The sequence below is a fragment of the Oncorhynchus mykiss genome, chromosome 13, assembly GCF_057628025.1.
Source record: "Oncorhynchus mykiss isolate SJ-2025 chromosome 13, ASM5762802v1, whole genome shotgun sequence".
Lineage (NCBI taxonomy): Eukaryota > Metazoa > Chordata > Actinopteri > Salmoniformes > Salmonidae > Oncorhynchus > Oncorhynchus mykiss.
In genome coordinates, this window is record NC_143034.1 from 23,297,519 (window position 1) to 23,320,937 (window position 23,419).

Consider the following 23,419-nt stretch of genomic DNA (forward strand, 5'->3'; position numbering starts at 1 on the left):
TTTTCCCATGTCAGATTTTATTTATCATTAATTTCACACAGATTAGTCTCTTCAACCCGACTCTCTCTTCTTTAAAATTGGCCATAACTAAGAAGAACAGGAGAATAGCATACCATGTACAAAAAGAGATTGGTTCAGGTGGTTCCATTTCACATTCAGCATTAATATTACCACGAGTAGAAACTTGGATGAACCAATGACATTTTCTTCAGTAATTATTTATGAACACATTTTATTTTAGCTTAAGGCAACGTGAGGTCAAGACAAACATTGTACTGCAAATCCTAACTTGATCCTAACTCATGCATTGATGTCAATGGGAAAACCTGTAAAGATTTGACTTTTAAAGTGAAAGTTAGGATTCGTCCCGGAATTCGTTGAGGAAATATCTCCTCGTACGTAGTAGATACTTGTCTGATACATTTACACTGGTTGCCGTTGCCTTCAGATAGCTTGCATACCATGAAATCTGACTGTTTTTCTCAAAAACACAAACACACCATAAAATAAATTTGCTACCAAACTGCTCATCATTCACATCAGATCAGACAAATAAAATGTTAATAAATTAATAATTATCACTAACAAAAAGTTATACCCCTACAGCTCGCTACCTGAAATCTTAATTTCTTATCTTGTTACTGTAATGATTAACCCTAACCCTTTCAAACCCACCCTCAACCCACCCACTCTCCCTGAGCAAACTGACAGACCAACACATAAAACCCACCATGCTTCAAACTACCACAGCCTGTCGAACCCATTATAGAAACATGACATAACAATTCATGACCAACCATTCCATACTAGGGCCAGGGGTATTTTCAGACCATGTGATCTGACCAGGAACCATTTATAGTCCAACATCTGGTCAGGTCATGTGGTCAGGAAAAAAACTCCTGGCCCTCCTCATGACACATGCAGTGACTTGAACAGTTGGCTGAATTGGACGTGATTAAGATGAATGCCACTGCACGTCATAGTAAATAACTCGTCATGAACAGTTTGTCACTTTTATAACGAGTTATAAAGCTTTCATGATGCATCGTTACCACAAAGCGTGACCCTGAATCCCAAAATCCCCATGAAACCCACATTGACATAACCCCCCTCCCCCCTTAAGACCTCCATAGTTGTTTTTTTAAATTTTTTATCTCAATTGACAATTCATTCATTACAAATGTAAAAAAAAAACAAAAAAAACAGCAATGGCTCATATACATATCGACAAAATGGATTCTTCTTAATATTTCTGATGAGTGAGTGTTCTATAAAACGAAGGAGTCCCACAGAACAGAACTACACAGCCAGTCTTCCATAGAACCCATGCAGAGCCTGGTTGGCTATGGGTATAGTACGGTAAAGTATGCTATTGTACAGTATGGCTGCGACTGAAATGGCCCTATCCCCTACATAGTGCACTACTCTCATAGGGTTCTGGCCAAAAGTAGTGCACTATACATGGAACAGGGTGCCATTTCAGACACAACATGTCTGTGGTTCCTGTTGCGGTAGTTTACATGCCAGATGTTAGGACTGTGGATCATGTGCGTCGGGTCTTCTGTCTCTTGGCCTGGCGTTTGGCCTCGTCCAGGGCAGCGTTGTCCCCACCGGCCTGGCTCAGGCTGCGCACCCCCTGCAGACGGCTCACCAGCTGCAGCAGCAGGGGGATCACCTGGGGAGAGACAGGGCGTTAAAAAAGGGTGAGGTGACACTTTATATTGTCTTCCGTGTACTAAAATGCCATGAAGATCCTAGAAACCAATAGAATGTTGTTTCTTTCAATACAAAGTATACACACATACATACATTACATACACACACTTATGCCATAATACAGAGGCAATAGGTCTGCTTGAACATTTACCAGACCACTCAATTACAGTACACTGGAAACATGATACATGGCTTTGCAATAGGAGTGGAGGCAGTGTACCTTCTCATGGTTGTAGGCTGCCAGCAGGAGCAGTAGAGTGAGGGGTAGCGCTATGTAGGAGCCCTGGGCTACGTCCTGGTCAGGAACTTTACGCTGTGATGAAGAACATCACATTGGGTTCTCATTCATTATTCAGAAGACACACAATGCATTTTTTTATCACTGTAATGAGAATATTCTAAATGTATTACATTAGTTGTAGGATGAACTAGGATGAAGTTGCCTGTAGACGCTGATCTAAAATCTGTTTTGTGCTTTCCCACATCATGGATAAGGTTAGAATGCGGACAGGGTAAGCTGATCTTAGATCTGTGGCTGCGGAGAACTTCTAGCTGGAGGATTCAGCCCTGGCGGAGTAGGTACTGTGTACTTACATTGGGGTTGAAGGTCAAAGTGATGTGCTTATGGTAGCCTGTAGAGGTGAAGGAGACTTGGGGCAGAGAGAAGTCGTACTGGGAGCGAGACAGTGTGGAGTGCAGCATCAACACATAGGTCTGTATTGGGGGAGAGGACACACAACAAAAAGTATATTTATGGTGATGACATAAATATTAATTCCACTGACCCAGAACCTCTGGATAAACCTATACACTACTTTCTATTATCAGGCGAATAGCCACCATTAAAAGGCCCAGTGCTGTCAAAATCCTGTTTTCCCCTGTTTTCTATCATATTGTACAAAAGCTGATGAAACTAAAACTGTATAAGTGTGACAGATGTGAGCAGTGAAATTTTCTGATAGTTGCTGGTTGAAAGAACAATTTACACAAGACATTCTAATCAGCAGGTTTTGCTTGGGTGAAGTTAATGGACCAATAAAGAGAGATTCAAACGTCTCTGCCAATAACATAGTTTTCAGGTTACACACACACACACGGCTTCACATTTGATTAAAAAAATATATAAATATATTAGTTATTTTTCCACGAGTCGTAAAATGTCATTTTTTCTCCTCCCAAAAATCAGAGGGAAAAAAATACATATTGTAATCAAAAACAACATTGTAAACAAAAACAAATCAAAAAGCACCGATATCAACGATAAAAAAAGGAAATGAGAAAACATTTTTTTCTATTTAATGTTTGTGTCATTTACAAGCAATCTGCTCTGCTTTGATTGAAACTTTTCCTTACCTACGCTGGCATTTCTCAACCACTGATCAAGTGGGAGTGGGGTTTAGAAGGGGGGGGGGAGCGAACTAAAAATCAGTTACAGTTGGTTAATAGACTTGGAGAGACCATCATTCTATCACTATTTTGCATTGCTTTTGCATGACCTGTTAGGTTTCATTTCTATGGGGAGGGGGGAGCGGCTGCACCATACGTTTTTCAAATAAACTTCTCGGCCAATCAGGTTCATTAAGAGAGTAAGAGAGCCCCAGCCGTTCCCCATCCTCACTGGTCAAGCATAGCCAACCTGTAGTCTGTGGTGTAAAATCAATGTTATGAATATGATAACGACCCATGTTTGTAGACCTGGACCTCCTAACTCGGCTATTACAGCCACACCCGCTGCTGACAGGTGTATAAAATAGAACACAGAGCCATGCAATCTCCATAGACAAACATAGGCCAGAGATTAGCCTTACTGAAGAACCCAGTGACTTTCAACATGGCACCATCACAGAATGCCACCTTTACAAACAAGTCAGTTGGTCAACTTTCTGCCCTGCTAGAGCTGCCCTGGACAACCGTAAGTGCTGTTATTGTGAAGTGGAAATGTCTAGGAGCAACAACGGCTCAGACATGAAATGGTAGGCTACACAAGCTTACAGAACAGGACCGCCAAGTCAGCACAATAACTGTTCGTCGGGAGAGTCATGAAATGGGTTTCCATGACTGAGCAGCCGCACACAATCCTAAGATCTCCATGCGCAATGCCGAGCGTCGGCTGGAGTGATGTAAAGCTCGCCACAATTGGACTCTGGAGCAGTGGAAACACGTTCTCTGGAGTGATGAATCACGCTTCACCATCTGGCAGTACGGCAGATGAATCTGGGTTTGGCGGATGCCAAGAGAACACTACCTGCCCCAATGCATAATGCCAACTGTAAAGTTTGGTGGAGGAGGAATAATGGTCTGGGGATGTTTTTCATGGTTCTGGATAGGCCCCTTAGTTCCATTGAAGGGAAATCTTAACGCTACAGCATACAATGACGTTCTAGACTAATCTGTGCTTTCAAATTTGTGGCAACAGTTTGGGGAAGGTCCTTTCCTGTTTCAGCATGACAATGCCGCTGTGCACAAAGCGAGGCCCATACAGAAATCGTTTGCCGAGATCGATGTGGAAGAACTTGACTGGCCTACATAGAGCCCTGGCCTCAATCTTTGGGATGAATTTGAACGTCGACTAGGAGCCCAACCTCACTAATGCTTGTGGCTGAATGGAAGCAAGTCCTTGCAGCAATGTTCCAACATCTAGTGGAAGGCCTTCCCAGAAGAGTGGAGGCTGTTATAGCAGCAATGTTCCAACATCTAGTGGAAGGCCTTCCCAGAAGAGTGGAGGCTGTTATAGCAGCAATGTTCCAACATCTAGTGGAAGGCCTTCCCAGAAGAGTGGAGGCTGTTATAGCAGCAATGTTCCAACATCTAGTGGAAGGCCTTCCCAGAAGAGTGGAGGCTGTTATAGCAGCAATGTTCCAACATCTAGTGGAAGGCCTTCCCAGAAGAGTGGAGGCTGTTATAGCAGCAATGTTCCAACATCTAGTGGAAGGCCTTCCCAGAAGAGTGGAGGCTGTTATAGCAGCAATGTTCCAACATCTAGTGGAAGGCCTTCCCAGAAGAGTGGAGGCTGTTGTAGCAGCAAAGGGAGAACCAACACCATATTAATGCTCATGATTTTGGAATGAGATGTTTGACAAGGTGTCCACATACCTTTGGTGATATAGCGTATATTTGGGAGTAAACAGAGGGTACACATCTGCAGAAAGGTGAAAAGGAAGGAGCAGGAGTTCTGGAAACTCCCTGAATTTACTTGGGGCTGACACAGATGATATTTAAATGATGTTACAGCTAGCCTTTGTTTTCCATTTTCCCTCCATCTACATCTTCCTGGTATATCAGTTCCATCTCCATGGTCACAAATAGCAAGTCCCAGACTGGACTCACTTGACAGCTCTCATACAGAGACAGCGGTAGACCATGGAGATGTCCCGGGCCACTTTTACCAATGAAGATAATGGGGCCGACATCTATGACGATGTCTACGAACAGCCCTACTATGAAACTCCAGACATGCCTCCGAACTGAGGATGCAGTGACCCAATGGAACCCACCACAGCCTGAACACTCAGAAGACCTGTTTGGTAATGGAGCCGACGCCTGTGAAGAGGTATTTCGACAGAGCAATTATGAAACTCGAGACACGTGTCTTGACTTGAGAACAGAGACTGAGGATGCTACCCCAGGGAGCACACCACAACCTGAACTCAGGTTCTGAGAGCTCATGGAGGAGACCCTTTGTTGTTGCTACAGCGTGTCTAGGGCTGCTGGGTCTTCTCCTACTGGCTGGGATCATCTATCTATCTATCTATCACATTTATACAGCCAACCTACAGAGGGAGAGAGACATTTCTATATTTATAAAAGCCTGCCGCTGTTCCCACATCACGACCGAACAGACATCCTGGAATGAGAGCTGACGTGACTGTCTGGCGAGAAAAGCAGACCTGGTGATCGTAAACAGCCAAGAGGAACAGGTAGTTCTCACTACATTTAACAAATGCATCTGGATTGGTCTGACGGAGAGACGGAAGGGACCTAGAAATGGGTTGACAGCACAGCACTGACAAGACACACACGCCTAATGATCATGCTGTCTTATCAGCTTCTTGATATGCCACACCTGTCAGGTGCATGGATTTATCTTGGCAAAGGAGAAATGTTCACCAACAGGGATATAAATACATTTGTGTAAAAAATTTGAACTAAATAAGCTATTTGTGCGTATGGGAACATTTTGGGGTCTCTATTATTTCAGGTCATGAAACATGGGACTAACACTTTACACGTTGCGTTTATATTTTGTTCAGTATAGTTTATTATTTATTTTTTTACCCCTTTTTCTCCCCAATTTCGTGGTGTCCAATTGTTTAGTAGCTACTATCGTGTCTCATCGCTACAACTCCCGTACGGGCTCGGGAGAGACAAAGGTTGAAAGTCATGCGTCCTCCGATACACAACCCAACCAAGCCGCACTGCTTCTTAACACAGCGCACATCCAACCCGGAAGCCAGCCGCACCAATGCGTCGGAGGAAACACCGTGCACCTGGCAACCTTGGTTAGCGCGCACTGCGCCCGGCCCACCACAGGAGTTGCTGGTGCGCGATGAGACAAGCCCTCCCGACCAAGCCCTCCCTAACCCGGACGACGCTAGGCCAATTGTGCGTCGCCCCATGGACCTCCCGGTCGCGGCCGGTTACGACAGAGCCTGGGCGCGAACCCAGAGTCTCTGATGGCACACCTTAACCACTGCGCCACCCGGGAGGCTTTTTGTTCAGTATAGTTGAGCCATAATATGCTTGTGATGGGTTTGTAAAGACACAGTAGTTAAGTTTGACTTCTATACTACAGATGGCAATGTAAGTAATGAAGTTTCTTTCTGGATCCAAATGGGGCTTAGGTGGTGGGTTCGGTGGGGGGTGTGACCAATGGTGCGGTCACCAACCAACATTGTTGGCAGTGAAATGGAGCCGTTCTAAAATGGAGTGAATCAAACGTCACAACAAAATCAATTGGGGCCCCATGCGTCGTCAAAAATACTCTTCAAGGCATAACTTTTTGAATTTTAGATTCTCCCCGACTGTCTAGCTTTTATTTTGGTGATTGTTAGTTCTCAAAGATTATGTTATAAAAATATAATGGTCCATTATCTTTTCTACATACTTAATATCTGGTTTAAGTCGTTAAAGTTTACACCGAAAACGTTTTTCCATCCTGAAAAGTACTTATTTTTTTGACACAGGCGGCCCGAAAACACACTTAGGCGGCCACCCAAGTCTTTTCTATACACAAAAAAAGTTTGTATTTCTCTATAGATACATTCATCTACACTGTAGACAAATGTATCACATGATGAAATCTGAGCTGGTATTACTCTAAGAAAAAAATATATATAGTGAATTTTCATAGAGTGATGACCGTTACAATTGACTGTTATACCTTGAAAAAACAACAACTTAATTAAGAAAATGTATTTCTATAGGTTGTTAAACTGACAATCCCTAAATAAAACAGATTCATTTTGTTCTTGATTTCTCTGTTGGCTTCTGCTTTAATTTATAAAATATTGTTATTATTTAGATTTATTTTCGTTTCTGGGAAGTGTATTACGACTTTGTTAAATATAATTTAAATAAAGTTGTGATATGATTTAAGTAATACCACTGACCCAGAAGAGCCATTTCTGGGTTGGGTACAGCAGTGCTTCAGGTCTCAGGAAGACAGTAATGATGCTTCCTTGGCTATCAGCTACACACATTTCTAGCCCGCCTTATACCACCGTACATACTGAATGATAGCACATTTCTAGCCCGCCTTAAACCACCTTACATACTGAATGATAGCACATTTCTGTAGCAGGTCATACCTCTCCATCCCTGTCCAGAGGCGGGAAGTGAAAGAAGAGGGACTGTCCCAAAGACACACTGTTGATGGGGTTGTCAAGGTTGTCACTCTTATACAGCTTCACCTGCATAGGACAGGAGGAGAAATACAATTATATGGAGCCATAGAATTAAATAGAGGACTCTAGATGGATATAACTCGTTTTTAGCATTAGTCCTCTATGTATGGAGCACATAAAGGTGATGCTCAAAGTGGCATCACACAATCACAACATTACATCAAACAGCTATATTTTGGCTTCATCTACGAATTAGTTCCTTACGGCACATTGAAAATATTTTTGGGATTGAGATAGGTAGTTATGAGGTGATGTTATGGGTATTGTAGTGAGGGGATCTTACAGAGAGGGTGGGTAGGTGTTCTGGTGAGGTTATGGGTATTGTAGTGAGGGGATCTTACAGAGAGGGTGGGCAGGTGTTCTGGTGAGGTTATGGCTATTGTAGTGAAGGGATCTTACAGAGAGGGTGGGCAGGTGTTCTGGTGAGGTTATGGGTATTGTAGTGAGGGGATCTTACAGAGAGGGTGGGCAGGTGTTCTGGTGAGGTTATGGCTATTGTAGTGAGGGGATCTTACAGAGAGGGTGGGCAGGTGTTCTGGTGAGGTTATGGGTATTGTAGTGAGGGGATCTTACAGAGAGGGTGGGCAGGTGTTCTGGTGAGGTTATGGGTATTGTAGTGAAGGGATCTTACAGAGAGGGTGGGTAGGTGTTCTGGTGAGGTTATGGGTATTGTAGTGAGGGGATCTTACAGAGAGGGTGGGCAGGTGTTCTGGTGAGGTTATGGGTATTGTAGTGAAGGGATCTTACAGAGAGGGTGGGTAGGTGTTCTGGTGAGGTTATGGGTATTGTAGTGAAGGGATCTTACAGAGAGGGTGGGCAGGTGTTCTGGTGAGGTTATGGGTATTGTAGTGAGGGGATCTTACAGAGAGGGTGGGCAGGTGTTCTGGTGAGGTTATGGGTATTGTAGTGAAGGGATCTTACAGAGAGGGTGGGTAGGTGTTCTGGTGAGGTTATGGGTATTGTAGTGAAGGGATCTTACAGAGAAAGTGGGCAGGTGTTCTGGTGAGGTTATGGCTATTGTAGTGAAGGGATCTTACAGAGAGGGTGGGTAGGTGTTCTGGTGAGGTTATGGGTATTGTAGTGAAGGGATCTTACAGAGAGGGTGGGCAGGTGTTCTGGTCAGGTTATGGGTATTGTAGTGAAGGGATCTTACAGAGAGGGTGGGCAGGTGTTCTGGTGAGGTTATGGGTATTGTAGTGAAGGGATCTTACAGAGAGGGTGGGCAGGTGTTCTGGTGAGGGTTTACAGGTATTGAAGTGAGGGGATGTTACAGAGAGGGTGGGCAGGTGTTCTGGTGGGGGTTTATGGGTATTGTAGTGAAGGGATCTTACAGAGAGGGTGGGCAGGTGTTCTGGTGAGGTTTTATGGGTATTCTAGTGAGGGGATCTTACAGAGAGGGTGGGCAGGTGTTCTGATGAGGTGATGATGTTCCCACTCAGGTCAAACTGGTTGATCTGCCTGAAGGCGATGATGTTGACTCCCACGATGTCGGTGCTCCCAACATCTATGGAGCGGTGCTGAGGCAGGGCTCTCTCGATGTGGTCGTTGCCCTGTGCTCTCAGCTGGATCAGGTATCTACAGCCAGGCTGTGAGAGAAGCTCAAAGTTAGCAATACAAAAATAATAGCAGAGCTATTAGCAATTGCCACAGCAGTGTGTGGGATATCAAACGCAATGACCCCATCTCCACAAAGTAACTCTTACAAATGTATTGTATATGTTATGTCTATGTAGGCTTCATAACTACTGTACATGCTTGTATACAGGCTTTATAACTGTTTTATGTGGCTCTTATGAAGCCTCAAAAAGGCCCGACTCACCAGCAGGCCCCTGAGCCTGAAGCGTCCCTCCTCGTCAGTGACTGTGTCCTCGCTGTAGATACTACACTCTGCCTGTCCCACTGCCTCCACTGACACATCCCTCTCAGCATCTCCACTCAGGGACTGAACTGCCCCGTAGCAGCTAGAAAGGAGGCAGTAAATCAGGAAACTGGTCAGACAGGCAGCCATTTTGGGGATCGATAGGACACAGACAAATAATTACACACACTGACATTTTGGGGATGGGACTGTTACGCTCCTTGTCAAGTAAGTCAGCAAGAACATGCCTGAATAAGATTTGTTACAATAAAAATAAGTGGCTAATGATGGTTTGGAGAAGGGGGGGGATTGAACACCATTCTGCCTTGTTTAGAATATTTTTGCACTTAGTTTAAAGCTCATTGGGTTTCACTCACTTTCTATGAAAAGTGCTACATAGATAAAGATTGATTGGATTGGCCCGTTTCTAGTACCTGTATGCGGTTTTGAATCCGGTGATGTCGATGCTGAGGTTCTGTCCCTCCTCGACGGTGATCATCTGAGAGGCTGGCTCAAACCTGAACTCCTTCATCATGGGCTTGAAGTAGTACTGGCCTGGGCTCTGAGGGGAGGGATGGAGGGATAGAAAAGGAAGAACAGAAGAGAAGCAATCAATAAATGCCACCTGCAGTGTTGCTGGACCAATCCAATCAGCACCAGTTCACGTCACACAGAATATAGACTTCCACCTAGTAGCCCGGTGTTTAATAGTCAATCATTCAGGAGGAGGATAATACAGGGATGAAGTAGGTGTTGAGTTCAGTCACCATCAAGGTCCTTACCAAGTTGTTGAAGGTGAGGACACCAGTGTCCTGGGTGAGCAGGTTGGATCTGAACGATCCTCCACTGAGAGACAGCAGGACTCCAGACAGAGCGTGACCATCCTCTGACTTGATCTACGACACACAGAGAAAGATAGGAGATATGACAATGAACACACTGCATAAGACTACACAAACCCTGCCGGAGCCAAAACTATATTTAAGTTGCAGTTCGACACCAAGGCAAAATTCCAAAAGAACACTGTTGAAGGGCAATACATTCGCAGAACAGACCCATCAACTATTTATTAAACAACCATCACCCGACCGAAGGAGGGATAATGTTACTAATTAAACAAAAAAACTGTTTTGCCAACAAGACAAAAGCTAATAAATGGCCTGTTTTTTCCACGGAGCTCGCTAGTAGTATGTGTGTTCTGTACCTTGAAGGTGACTCCAGCCAGGGCGAAAGCCTTGAAGTCTCCCTGGGTTCCCTCTACAGTGCTGAGGATGAAGCCCTCCTTACTGGCACTGACGTCATAGTGACGGTCACTGTGCAGGGGACCAACACTGGGGAGGGAGAAACAACCAATAGAAAGTAATTTAGATTGACTTGTGTTACTGTACGTTTCGGTCAAATGTCACAATCAAGGAGCATTTATCAAACACTATGAGAAAACCTGCCACAAGCTAATCTAAAGCAACAAATATGTAACGTGGTGGACATTTCAAGTGGCTAGATTAAGACGCAAAGTGGTCAAATGTATTGTTAAAAAAACAACAACAAGAGCATGATTTGAACAAGCAACCCCAGCCTTACGGCTAACTCAGCAGTGACTGCGGTTATGGTATAGTCATGTATACCTGTAAGCCCCGTTCTCGTTGGTGGCGACGGTGATGAGGGGGGCCTTGGCTCCTCTCTCGGTGATGGAGATCTCCACCCCCTGCAGCTCTGGAGTCACTTGGCCCTCCAGGAACAGACCAGCGCGCCCCGCGATGTCCACCACACGCCCTGGACAAGATTCTGTGAGAAGGGGACAGAATAAGAGAAGGCATATAGATTACCGCTGGACACAGACAGAGCTTCATTGCCGGTGATGTCCACCATACGCCCTGGTCAGATCTCTGTGGATGGGTTCTGGTAGGGGCAGAGAATAGGGAGTTACCATATATAAATATAGAGACAGACAAAAACAGGTTATACACCTGTGGTGGAAAATGACTCAGTGAGTTATGCTATCCCATAGATACAACTTAAGAGAATTGTCTCCTGCTATAAGTGTTTTTTTTCTTTCTAACCTGATACAAATGTGTCTTCGTGTGACTTAGTCACAAGACTGGGCGTATAGCTAAGATCCATTTGGGTGTGACCCCAGCATGTGAGACATCCTGTGTTTTTACTATCTGTGAGCTGTGATAAATGCAGTTAGCTCGAGGGCTCAACCATCTATCAACCTCGAGCCATCTTAAAATCTGCAACGACAAACCAATCGCCTTGTACACACTATGTTCCGCCCCTGTTTACACACATCTGCTAAACTGCCATGTAGACAAGAGGTTGTACTTTCTATAACAGCAGAGAGCCAACTCTGTTCATTGGGCTTTTAACTCTGCACTGTTGTGTGGATTGTTGACTGATCCATTTTTTTGCAAATCTTATTAAATATAATTGTTGTTTGAAGAATCTACAGTCTCTCTTCCCTTTTGGTTAGAATTTCCACTACACAGAGAGATATGCAGACAGACACCACAGACCAAACACACACACACACAATAACATAACACAAAAGAAGAGGATAACAAGGAAGTGAACTCTGACCTCCAGTGATAGTAGCCTCAATCTCCGGCGGATAGAAGAGCAGCTCCTTGGAGGAGGGAGTCACAGTGATCCTCTCCCCAGCCCTGGCCCAGTAAGAAAATTCATAGTGAAAAGGGCTGGTGAGCTCATCAGCTCTCTCTTGGATGGGGGGCTGGCTGTCACCTCCATCCTCAGCCTCTTGGGCGCGTCTCTCCCTCTCCTGGCGCCGCAGCTCGATCTCCTGCAGCTGCTGCTCCTGTCTCTGCTCCTCCAGGCTTCTCAGAGGGCCTAGGACCAGAGCTGGCTCAGACTCTATGGAGGATCTGATGGAGGACACATAAACAGTGTTTAGGTTAATACAGCAGGACCAGACTATGGACGACCTACAGGAGGAACACAGTGATAATCATTTTTGTTGTTGTTGTCATATTTAGAAAAACAATCAAGTAATTAATGTTTAAACCCTAATTCTGGAAATGCATGTAAATCTCCAACCTTTTTATGAATCATCTATACTGTACTGTTCTATGTAAATAGGTGGTTGAATCAAATTATGCACACAGATTCACCCCTTTGAGTTAAATGTATATTCTGTATACAGTACTGCTCAGAAAATCTTACACACAATCTCAGATATTCATCTTACAAACAAGGACAATGCCATCAGTCCACATTTTGCCTGGTTGTTTGGGCATGGTAGAGTGATAGCAGGTCTATAGAGGTGACGGGCACTAACTTGATGGTGACCGTGACATCTAGGATCTTATCAGTGGTGATTAGGCCAGTCATGTGATGTCTGACTGCAGTCAGGGTCAGGATAGTGGGCGCTGACCTGAAGGAGACATTTAGACAAGTAGAGTCATTCACTTTGGTGTGGCTATTTAAAAGGAAAACATAGAAATGGATCCAATAGAACACCCTTACGTGTCGTAGGTATAATAGTCCTGTTCGAATTGGTGGCAAGATCGAGGAGTCACTTTGTACACACCTGGCAAAAGCAAGATTAGATGATTAATAAGCAGAAATATTTGACTCATGTATCTACCGGTAACCTACATTAACCTAGGTTAGTCTCATAAAGACACATTTTATTTTCCCAAGAGAGGTCTTTCAGTAAGGATATTGAAGAGAATCGAAGACAAGTGAAAAGAAGAGGAGTTTCTCCCACCAGGCTTGGAGAGACAGAAGCGGTTGACCCCCTTGGAGAGGTTATAGACGCCAACGTTCTCAGGCTTGCTGCCGTCCTGAAAGAACTCCTGCCAGGATACACAGACACTCATTTAGACTTTCACCACAGCAACCACGATTATGTAATATGAGCTATTTAAGGATCATTATGCTCAGCAATTCACTCAGACTCTTCTTATCAGAGCAGCTGTCCAACAGTATGTGGACAGCTGCTCGGCGAACATCTCATTCCAAAATCATGGGCATTAATATGGAGTTGGTCCACCAATTGCTGCTACAAAAGCCTTCCAACTCTTCAGGGAATGCTTTCCACTAGATGTTGGAACGTTGCTGCTGGACTTGCTTCCATTCTGCCACAAGAGCAATAGTGAGGTCGGGCACTGATGTTGAAGCGTGATTCATCGCTACAGAGAACGCGTTTCCACTGTTCCAAAAGGCCAATTGTGGCGAGCTTTACACCACTCCAGCTGACTCTCGTCATTGCACATGCAGATCTTAGGCTTGTGTGTGACTGCTCGGCCATGGAAACCCAATTCATGAAGCTCCCGACGAACAGTTTATTGTGCTGACGTTGCTTCCAGAGGCAGTTTGGAACTCGGTAGTGAGTGCTTAAACCGAGGACAGATTTAAAGGGCTACATGCATCAGGACTCTGCGGTCTTGTTCTGTGAGCTTGTGTGGCCTACCACTTCATGTCAGAGCCGTTGTTGCTCCTAGACCTTTCCACTTCACAGTAACAGGACTTGCGGACTAGACCGCGTGCACACATGTTGATTTTGTCCATCCACACCAGACACGATAAGGATATGCAGGTTCAAATATCAAAACAAACTCTGAACCAACTAGATTCATTTGGGGACAGGTCGAAACACATGAAACATTCATGGCAATTTAGCTAGCTAGCTTGCTGTTGCTAGCTAATTTCTCCTGGGATATAAACATTGGGTTGTAATTTTACTTGAAACACACAAGGTCCTCTACTCCGACAATTAATCCACAGATAAAAGGGTAAACCGATCTCCTCAGGCTTCTTCTTCGGACTTTATATGGCAGCTGGCAACCAACTTTAAGGTGCATTACCACCACAAACTGGACTGGAGTGTGGACCTCAGTTAAACTTTCAATCACCCATGTGGGTATATGCTCCTAAAAACCAATGAGGAGATGGGAGAGGCGGGACTTGCAGCACGTCGAGGCGGGACTTGCACCACGTCAAGCTTCACAAAAAAAACAAGTTCTATTTTAGCACCTGGCTACGCAGACGCTCGTTGATGCTCGCAAGCATCGTGGGTGCAATGATTGAATAACGTGTATATATATATATTTTATACACCGGTCAGCAACGGGTATGGCTGAAATAGCCAAATCCACTGATTTATAGAGGTATCCACATATACATACTTTCGGCCGTGTAGTGTAACAAGCACAAACAGAAATACACACAACTACACATATGAACAAACCTAAAGACACAGCCCTCCCCTGTGTTACTACTGACCAGGGTGATGGCGTGGGACAGGGAACAGCGGAGGATGTAGCCTATCTGTCTGAGCTCTACTCCCAGCACGTCAGAGTCCAGCACCTCCACCTCCACTGACTTGAGCTTCCAGCACCACTCCTCATGGGAGATACTCACTGGGAGGGAGGAGAGCAGAGCATCAGAAAGTCAGACATTGCTACAATATTGACATAAGGACAAGACATACATAACCTAGCCTGAGAGACTGGAGGACTGGCTTTAGTGTATGGATTTATTCTCTTACAACATTGACCATCCTATAACATACTTGTTCAGTAGACACTTAAGGGAAGAAAACTGAACGAAACGAGGAGCTACTAAAAAGATCTTGTCCAAAAATACATTTTTGTTTTTCATAGCAACATTTTTTTTTTTTTAAATACCTTTTACCCCAATGAACATGACCCAGGAGATCCGTACCTTTGTATTTGCCAGGCAGAACGTTGTCGAAGGAGATTTCCAAGGTGTCACCGCTCCCTGAGAGGAGCATGCTCCTCCTCTCCCCCTGACGACTCACCGGCTGCAGGGTCACCGACAGGTCATCACAGTTCGCTGGGGGTCAAGAGGTCAAAGGTTATTCAAAGTGGTAAAGCCGTGAAAATGAGACCGTCGCTGATTGGCTGTCTAACGAGGATGCTAGGACTAATAGAGTATTCAGATTGACTGTTTTCAGCGTTTGTCCTGACAATGACCCAGTTAGGCATCAAAACACACTCAGTCTGTCTAATAGAAAAGCACTTTTAACCATGACTGTTTTCATTCAACAGAAAATGCACCCTACTGTTCCCTGTTGAATAAGAGTTACTTCTCCCTAAGGGGTTATTGTTAACCTTGACTTATTCCTACTTGACATCTAAACAGGAAATGTTCAGAGTGAGTCATAGACTAATGGGAGAGAACTCCAGGGCAGGCTTACCCAGACAGTAGACCCTGCCCGAGACGGAGGCCATGAACTGGGTGAAGAGGAGGTCGGAGAGGGGCCTGTCCACCAGGGAGACCTCCAGAGCAGCAGGCTGCAGGGCCAGGCCAGCCTTCACCTCCGCCTCAGGAAGAGACACCTGCAGGGAAGGATGGAAGACAGGATGAAACGTTAGCCTAAGTACAGCCAAGGTAAATGGAAAAATCCTGTTTGGTCGTATTTTGAGGGTAACATCCCTAAGAGCTGATCTCACGTAAATAGGACTGGAAGTAGGATGAAGTTGCCCATAGACACTGATCATAGATCACTTTAGTATGCTTTCTTCACCCTTATAGGGATATGATTCAGAGCAGCTACGCTGATCCTAGATAAGGGCATAACGGCAACTTCGCTCAATACAACCAAAGCCACCAAAATTCAAAAGCCACCAATTCATCTCATAGTCAGAACAAGCTGTATTTCTGTAACTTACGGTAACACTGTAGTCTCCAGGTTTGGCATGGAAGCAGAAGGCCCCCTGCTGGTCTGAGTCGGTGGTGCGGGTGGCGGTGTTGTCCTGTCCCCGGGGAGTGAGGGTCACCTTGTAACGCCCCTGCTGCTTCAGGCCCTCTGGCAGACGGGTGATAGCGATCTGACCACACACGCTGAACCTGGAGAGGGGGATGAGAATGACATTTATAATTTATAATGCTTCAACGGAACAACTACGTAGCTGTTATGTCAGATGTTATGATTATAGATGGAGGCATCAATAGGACACATTGAAAGTCAAAACTCACCCAGCAGTGATGATGTCAGGGAGTTGAGGCGTGTTGGGAGCTATCTTCACCGTGATTGGCTCAAAAAACATGAGGTCCTTGTGCGTGCGGAGGGTGTAGGTACCGGTGGTCATATTCTCCAGGCGGTAGGAGCCGTCCTCTTTGGTCAGAACTGTTAGAGGGGAAGAAAGAGAGAGGGAGGAAAAGGGAGAGAGAAAGAAAGGGTTCGGCAGAAGGACGATCCCAACGCAAATGGACATAGCATGTCTCCACTTTAACCAAACAATGTCATCTCTGATATTTCTCCTCCGAATTTGAACACAGATAATAGAAGAGAAATGGGGTGGTGGATGTCACTATGGTTACCTTTGATCTGGTTGTTGAGGGTTACCGTGGCGTCAGGTACCCCGTCCCCCTCCAGGCTGTTGAGAACCCTGCCGGTCACAGAGAAACCCATGACACGGAAGATGGGCTACAGAGAGAGAGAAACACAAAACATAACACACGACACCTCCAGGGTCATGTACAGTATTATAACCACTGTTAATCACATGACACAAAGGCCAATGCTGTACGATTTTAACCCATAAGTAGCAGCCAAGCAGGAAGCTGGAGCACTGTAAACTTACCTCCAGCTTCAAGCTGTTGTGCTCCACCCTGAAGTCCATTCTGGAAGGCGCCACATCAAATGTGATCCTCTCTCCCCTGTAGAAGGGAATCTGAAACACAGACAAATTAGTCCAACATAGTCAAAGTGAAGGACAAGAAACCAGACAAAGTACATCATTTTTATATAGAGCCCTCCAGATTTATGTACAGAGCCTTCCAGATCCAATGTATATTTTACACATTAATGACAACATAAGAACACCAACTGTGCTATTTCAGCAACACACATTAACTGGGAGGGATATGTGCTGAATACGTAGTCATCAAAAGGCATTTTCTTAGCCCAGGGCTAATTTGCCATGGGATAAGTGCAGTGTGAACCACACGAGTGTGTTGTGGTGGCCATCTTACCACAGTGTAATCTCCGCTGGCCAGTGAGGGGAACGAAAAGATGCCGTCCTCTCGGGACAGGGCACTACACAGGTAGACCAGGGAGTCATCTCCAGACTCGGCTCCATTCACTGGGGCTGTGTCACAGCCACTGATGTCCTGGGAAACACAATAAATACACATATTAGAGGGAATTGTATTTATTTTTATTTAACTAGGCAAGTCAGCTAAGAACAAATTTTTATTTACAATGACGGCCTACACCGGCCAAAACCGGACGATGCTGGGCCAATTGTGCGCTGCCCTATGGGACTCCCATTCACGGCTAGTTGTGATACAGCCTGGATGTAAGATAAGCATTACATATATCTGAAACTTGAAATTCCCGTTTTGGGTAAAAACTGTATGTATCCGTCTGGGTTACAATATCATAATTTAAATATTCATGTATAAAATGTCCAGCTTCATAGACAGCCAACATTAAGGATAAAATATCACTGAAGTGCATCACAATATGTAATAGAAACACAGTGGACTGGACACCACCGCTCTTTCAATTTGCCTTTCAATTCAATACAAATATATTTCACCTCCTTCACTGTGGCAGAGTAGAGGAGGAAGGTGACTTTTTTCATGGGCTCCCCATCACTCCGGACCTCCCCAGAGACATCGTACCCTCCCACCACCAGATGTTCTGCAGCCGCTGCATTGGCACTGGACACACGCACTGACGTAGCGCTCTGTGGAAGGACAACGCAAAATGATTGTGAATCATTTGAACGTTTTTTGCTCTAATTCTTTTTGCATAGTTCACACTACCTGTAATCACTTATGTTCTTACTCTGCTTGCTTATATTACTTGTGCAATAGGATTGAGTTCCAATTGCATCCACCTAAAACTGTGCCAATAACACCTACAGCTGCACTTTGAGATGGCTTGAGATCATGAGCCCTGCAGAAAGAAACTCACCTGCTCCAAGGTCCAGGACGGATGAGAAGCAATGATGTCATAACTTCCAGGAAGTACTTTGGAGAAGGTGTACCTGTGAAATGACCCAAAACATTCTGTGTTAGAAGCCTAGTGCTTGTACCACCCCCACGTATATTGTCCTGATAGAAAACAGCGGATGTGTACAAAAACATTAGCATTTATATTTAGTCTGCTCCCAGGCAGACTAAATAACTTTTTTGCCCGCTTTGAGGACAATACAGTGCCACTGACACGGCCCGCAACCAAAACATGCGGACTCTCCTTCACTGCAGCCGAGGTGAGTAAAACATTTAAACGTGTTAACCCTCGCAAGGCTGCAGGCCCAGACGCCATCCCCAGCCGCGCCCTCAGAGCATGCGCAGACCAGCTGGCTGGCTGGTGTTTACGGACATATTCAATCGATCTCTATCCCAGTCTGCTGTTCCCACATGCTTCAAGAGGGCCACCATTGTTCCTGTTCCCAAGAAAGCTAAGGTAACTGATCTAAATGACTACCGCCCCGTAGCACTCACTTCCGTCATCATGAAGTGCTTTGAGAGCATAGTCAAGGACCATATCACCTCCACCCTACCTGACACCCTAGACCCACTCCAATTTGCTTACCGCCCAAATAGGTCCACAGACGATGCAATCTCAACCACACTGCCCTAACCCATCTGGACAAGAGGAATATCTATGTGAGAATGCTGTTCATCGACTACAGCTCAGCATTTAACACCATAGTACCCTCCAAACTCGTCATCAAGCTCGAGACCCTGGGTCTCGACCCCGCCCTGTGCAACTGGGTACTGGACTTCCTGACGGGCCACCCCCAGGTGGTGAGGGTAGGTAACAACATCTCCACCCCGCTGATCCTCAACACTGGGGCCCCACAAGGGTGCGTTCTGAGCCCTCTCCTGTACTCCCTGTTCACCCACGACTGCGTGGCCACACACGCCACCAACTCAATCGTCAAGTTTGCGGACGACACAACAGTGGTAGGCTTGATTACCAACAACGACGAGACGGCCTACAGGAAGGAGGTGAGGGCCCTCGGAGTGTGGTGTAAGGAAAATAACCTCACACTCAACGTCAACAAAACTAAGGAGATGATTGTGGACTTCAGGAAACAGCAGAGGGAACACCCCCCTATCCACATCGATGGAACAGTAGTGGAGAGGGTAGCAAGTTTTAAGTTCCTCGGCGTACACATCACAGACAAACTGAATTGGTCCACCCACACAGACAGCATCGTGAAGAAGGCGCAGCAGCGCCTCTTCAACCTCAGGAGGCTGAAGAAATTCGGCTTGTCACCAAAAGCACTCACAAACTTCTACAGATGCACAATCGAGAGCATCCTGTCGGGCTGTTTCACCGCCTGGTACGGCAACTGCTCCGCCCACAACCGTAAGGCTCTCCAGAGGGTAGTGAGGTCTGCACAACGCATCACCGGGGGAAAACTACCTGCCCTCCAGGACACCTACACCACCCCATGTCACAGGAAGGCCAAAAAAATAATCAACGACAACAACCACCCGAGCCACTGCCTGTTCACCCCGCTATCATCCAGAAGGCGAGGTCAGTACAGGTGCATCAAAGGGTGGACCGAGAGACTGAAAAACAGCTTCTATCTCAAGGCCATCAGACTGTTAAACAGCCACCACTAACATTGAGTGGCTGCTGCCAACACACTGACTCAACTCCAGCCACTTTAATAAGGGGAATTGATGGGAATTGATGTAAAATATATCACTAGCCACTTTAAACAATGCTACTTAATATAATATTTACATACCCTACATTATTTATCTCATATGTATACGTATATACTGTACTCTATATCATCTACTGCATCTTTATGTAATACATGTATCACTAGCCACTAACTATGCCACTTTGTTTACATACTCATCTCATATGTATATACTGCACTCAATAATACCATCTACTGTATCTTGCCTATGCCGCTCTGTACCATCACTCATTCAGATATCTTTATGTACATATTCTTTATCCCTTTACACTTGTGTGTATAAGGTAGTAGTTTTGGAATTGTTAGCTAGATTACTCGTTGGTTATTACTGCATTGTCGGAACTAGAAGCACAAGCATTTCGCTACACTCGCATTAACATCTGCTAACCATGTGTATGTGACAAATACAATTTGATTTGATTGGCTTGAGTTGCCACTACTGAAAGAAAAGCCAGTGTGTTTGTTTGTGTTGTAAGGGGTAGTTATATTGCCTTGTAGTTTAAAGTAATGCTGTTAAGAGTTTGAGGAGCGGTCCCTTACTTTCCTCCAGGCTGAGTGAGCACAGTCTGCAGCTTTTCTCCTGTTCCCTCCCTGGTCAGGCTGATCTCCACCCCAGCTGGGCCCAGGAGTTGGCCTTTACTTAGCACCTGGGACATACACAACACATTAACATCACAACAAAGTAAACAATTATTTCAGAAATGCACATACTGTATATCCGGTAAGTACTAACACTAAACAACCATTTTAAAAAGAGGCAGATATCTGTGCCATTCTGTTTAGTCAGTAAATAGTGATGTATTGAGTCTTTTGGGGGGGGTGGAACGTAGTCTAGCGGTTAAGCGCGTTGGGCCAGTAACAGAAAGGTCGCTGGTTCGAATCCCCGGGCTGACTAGATTTAAAAAACATGTTGATGAGCAAGACACTTCACTCTAATTGCGCCAGTAAGTCGCTCTGGATAAGAGCATCTGCTAAATGACTAACTATTCCAGAGAGCACCATCCCCACAAGGGTTAGGCCAAGGCTTATTGAAGAAGAGTTCCTCTCACCGTTCCAGAGACAGAGAAGCCAGTGAAGACAAAGTTGATGTCCTGCTCCTTGGTGCAGATATCATTGACCCCGTCCACATAGAGGTCCACACTGGTGGGCTCTGCAAAAACACAGACAGAGTGTTCTGTTACAGCACTGCTGGCTATACACAAGAGCTACAAATACACATGAAATTCTCCTTACCAAAGCTCCACCCAAGAGGAGGCTCAATCTTCAACACAAAGTCTCCCTGTGAATAACAGAGTCAAATATTAGCAGAACTGCCACTATGAACCCGAGAGTGGACGACTCCTCTCTCGTCTCTAAACTGTAGGCTCTAACAGTCCCATCACAAGTCAAACTGTTGAATAAACTTCATTTGAACGTACTTTGCCTGTTGTCCACTGATTTTGTCCCTATAAAAGTAGGTAATCTGAGACAAAATATCCACAGAGTAGTGTTATCAACCCGACTTTCAGTACGCTGGGCTGTATGTCGGTTTGTATTTTCAATGCTGACTCAATTCACATGCGACGCTGCACAATATGTCAACAATGCCGAGTTTAACCGAAGCACAGACTGAACTTTGTCCCACGCAATCAACTGGCAAATTTCACAAGCACTTTCAGATGATTGCGAGGTAACTGTGCTTTGCTCGACAACATTAAGCTACATTCGGCTATTGTTTGATATTGTGCATCACGTGAAATGCGTCAGGAGGTGGGAAATATAAGCAACAGAACCGCTGCCGCAAAAAGTGGGGTAAACAGCCCTTTCCTGTGGCTACCCCATCTTCACCTGATACCACCGAAAGGACCAATAGCACGGACAACTGGTAAAGTACGATTAAATAGAATTGTATTCAACATTCTGTCTTGTAGAGACTACTGCGTCTTTTTTACAGTGACTTCTTTCAGACTGATATCCATGAAGTAACCAGGGAAACAGTCTGAGGTTTAGACAAACCAATGCCATACTACTACTACAACTGCATTTTCATATGTATCAATACCACAGGAAGCTGGTGGGAGAAGCTATAGGACGGGCTCATTGTAATGTCTCGAATGGAATAAATGAAACGGTATCAAACGTATGGATACCACGTTTGTTTCATTTATTATGACATTACAATGAGGCCGCCTGCCTACTCGGATCAATACATTCATTACCTTGTCATAGAGGGGAATCATAAAGTATCCATTGATGGGAGCACAGTCCGTCTGATATTTCAAAGACCCTTGTTTGGTGTACACTTTAATCTGTGAGAGACAAGACAGACGATGTGTATTTAGCAATGCATAAACACAACCAAAAAGGCAAAAGCATGATTTCATGCGATGCATGCTGGACAGTACTATAGGCTTTTCCAATCAAGTAGCTTGTTAGCTAACGTGAATGACTTGCACCGGCAGTCATTGGGGTGAGGGTGGTCCAGTCTGAGATTATTTGACTAAATAGTAATCCTATTATTGTAAATGGTGCGTGTATGGTGCAATACCTCGTCAGTACAGCGGGGTTTAGGTGGACTGGCAACTAGCTAGGTCAACTTTAGCATGCCAGCTAACGTTAGCTAGCCAGTGCGTAAACTACCATTCGCTCAGAGTTTTAAAATATAGAAAGGGCTTAAAATCAGTTAAACACATTTAGATACTTTTAAATAGCTTCAAGTTATTGCGTTTCTGATGTGTTTTGTAAGGATAGCTAGTTAGTACAATACTATGTTAACTAGTTAGCTAGCAAGTTCTGAATTTCGACATGGTTGTGCACGAGAAACCAGCAACATAGATCAGAGATGGCTCGTGAGATTAGTGTGGCTACTCAGAGAGTTAGCTAGATCATCTTACTAGCCACCTTGGGAGTAATGTTATTTCATTCAAACTCAACTGTCTTTTCACCACTCAAGACCCCCAGCAATAGTGTCTCCGCCTACTAAGGTAGTAGGCCGTCTCTGCACTCACCTCGATCAGCGAGTAGTTGATTTCAACGTCGGATTTCACAAACCCTCCGCAGGCCACCACAATGTCATCAGCTGACACTGTAATAAACTGGCAGCAGATGATTCCAAATAATATCCAGAACACTGCCATGTCTGCCGGTTCCGTTATTCCGAGTTTTCGTCAGAAGATTTTTCTGGACAACCGAATTGACAGTGCACGCTGCCTCCGGTTCCGTAAACTGCGCTGTTGAAGGAGCAGCAACTACCTAATCTGGAGGCGTCGACACCTGCTGGTGCGGAGGTGACAGATTAA

The 23,419-nt window shown here is 45.0% G+C and overlaps 1 protein-coding gene across 1 annotated transcript; it reads right to left on the bottom strand.

The window, feature by feature from the left end:
- Positions 1–23,403, bottom strand: LOC110487291 (BOS complex subunit NOMO1). The gene is made up of 29 exons (XM_090194429.1): positions 23,129–23,403; positions 22,340–22,429; positions 21,375–21,420; positions 21,191–21,291; positions 20,682–20,788; positions 18,389–18,461; positions 18,009–18,158; positions 17,440–17,577; positions 17,049–17,138; positions 16,786–16,891; positions 16,441–16,591; positions 16,134–16,311; positions 15,659–15,800; positions 15,163–15,294; positions 14,722–14,858; positions 13,205–13,292; positions 12,961–13,024; positions 12,773–12,868; positions 12,058–12,359; positions 11,103–11,262; positions 10,682–10,808; positions 10,260–10,373; positions 9,912–10,039; positions 9,439–9,580; positions 9,011–9,205; positions 7,524–7,625; positions 2,311–2,430; positions 1,937–2,029; positions 1–1,675 (listed from the first exon to the last, which is right to left on the bottom strand). The coding sequence occupies exons 1-29, from the start codon at positions 23,255–23,257 to the stop codon at positions 1,544–1,546; spliced, it is 3,633 nt and encodes a 1,210-aa protein (XP_090050555.1). The 5' UTR covers positions 23,258–23,403; the 3' UTR covers positions 1–1,543.
- Positions 23,404–23,419: the final 16 nt, after the last annotated feature.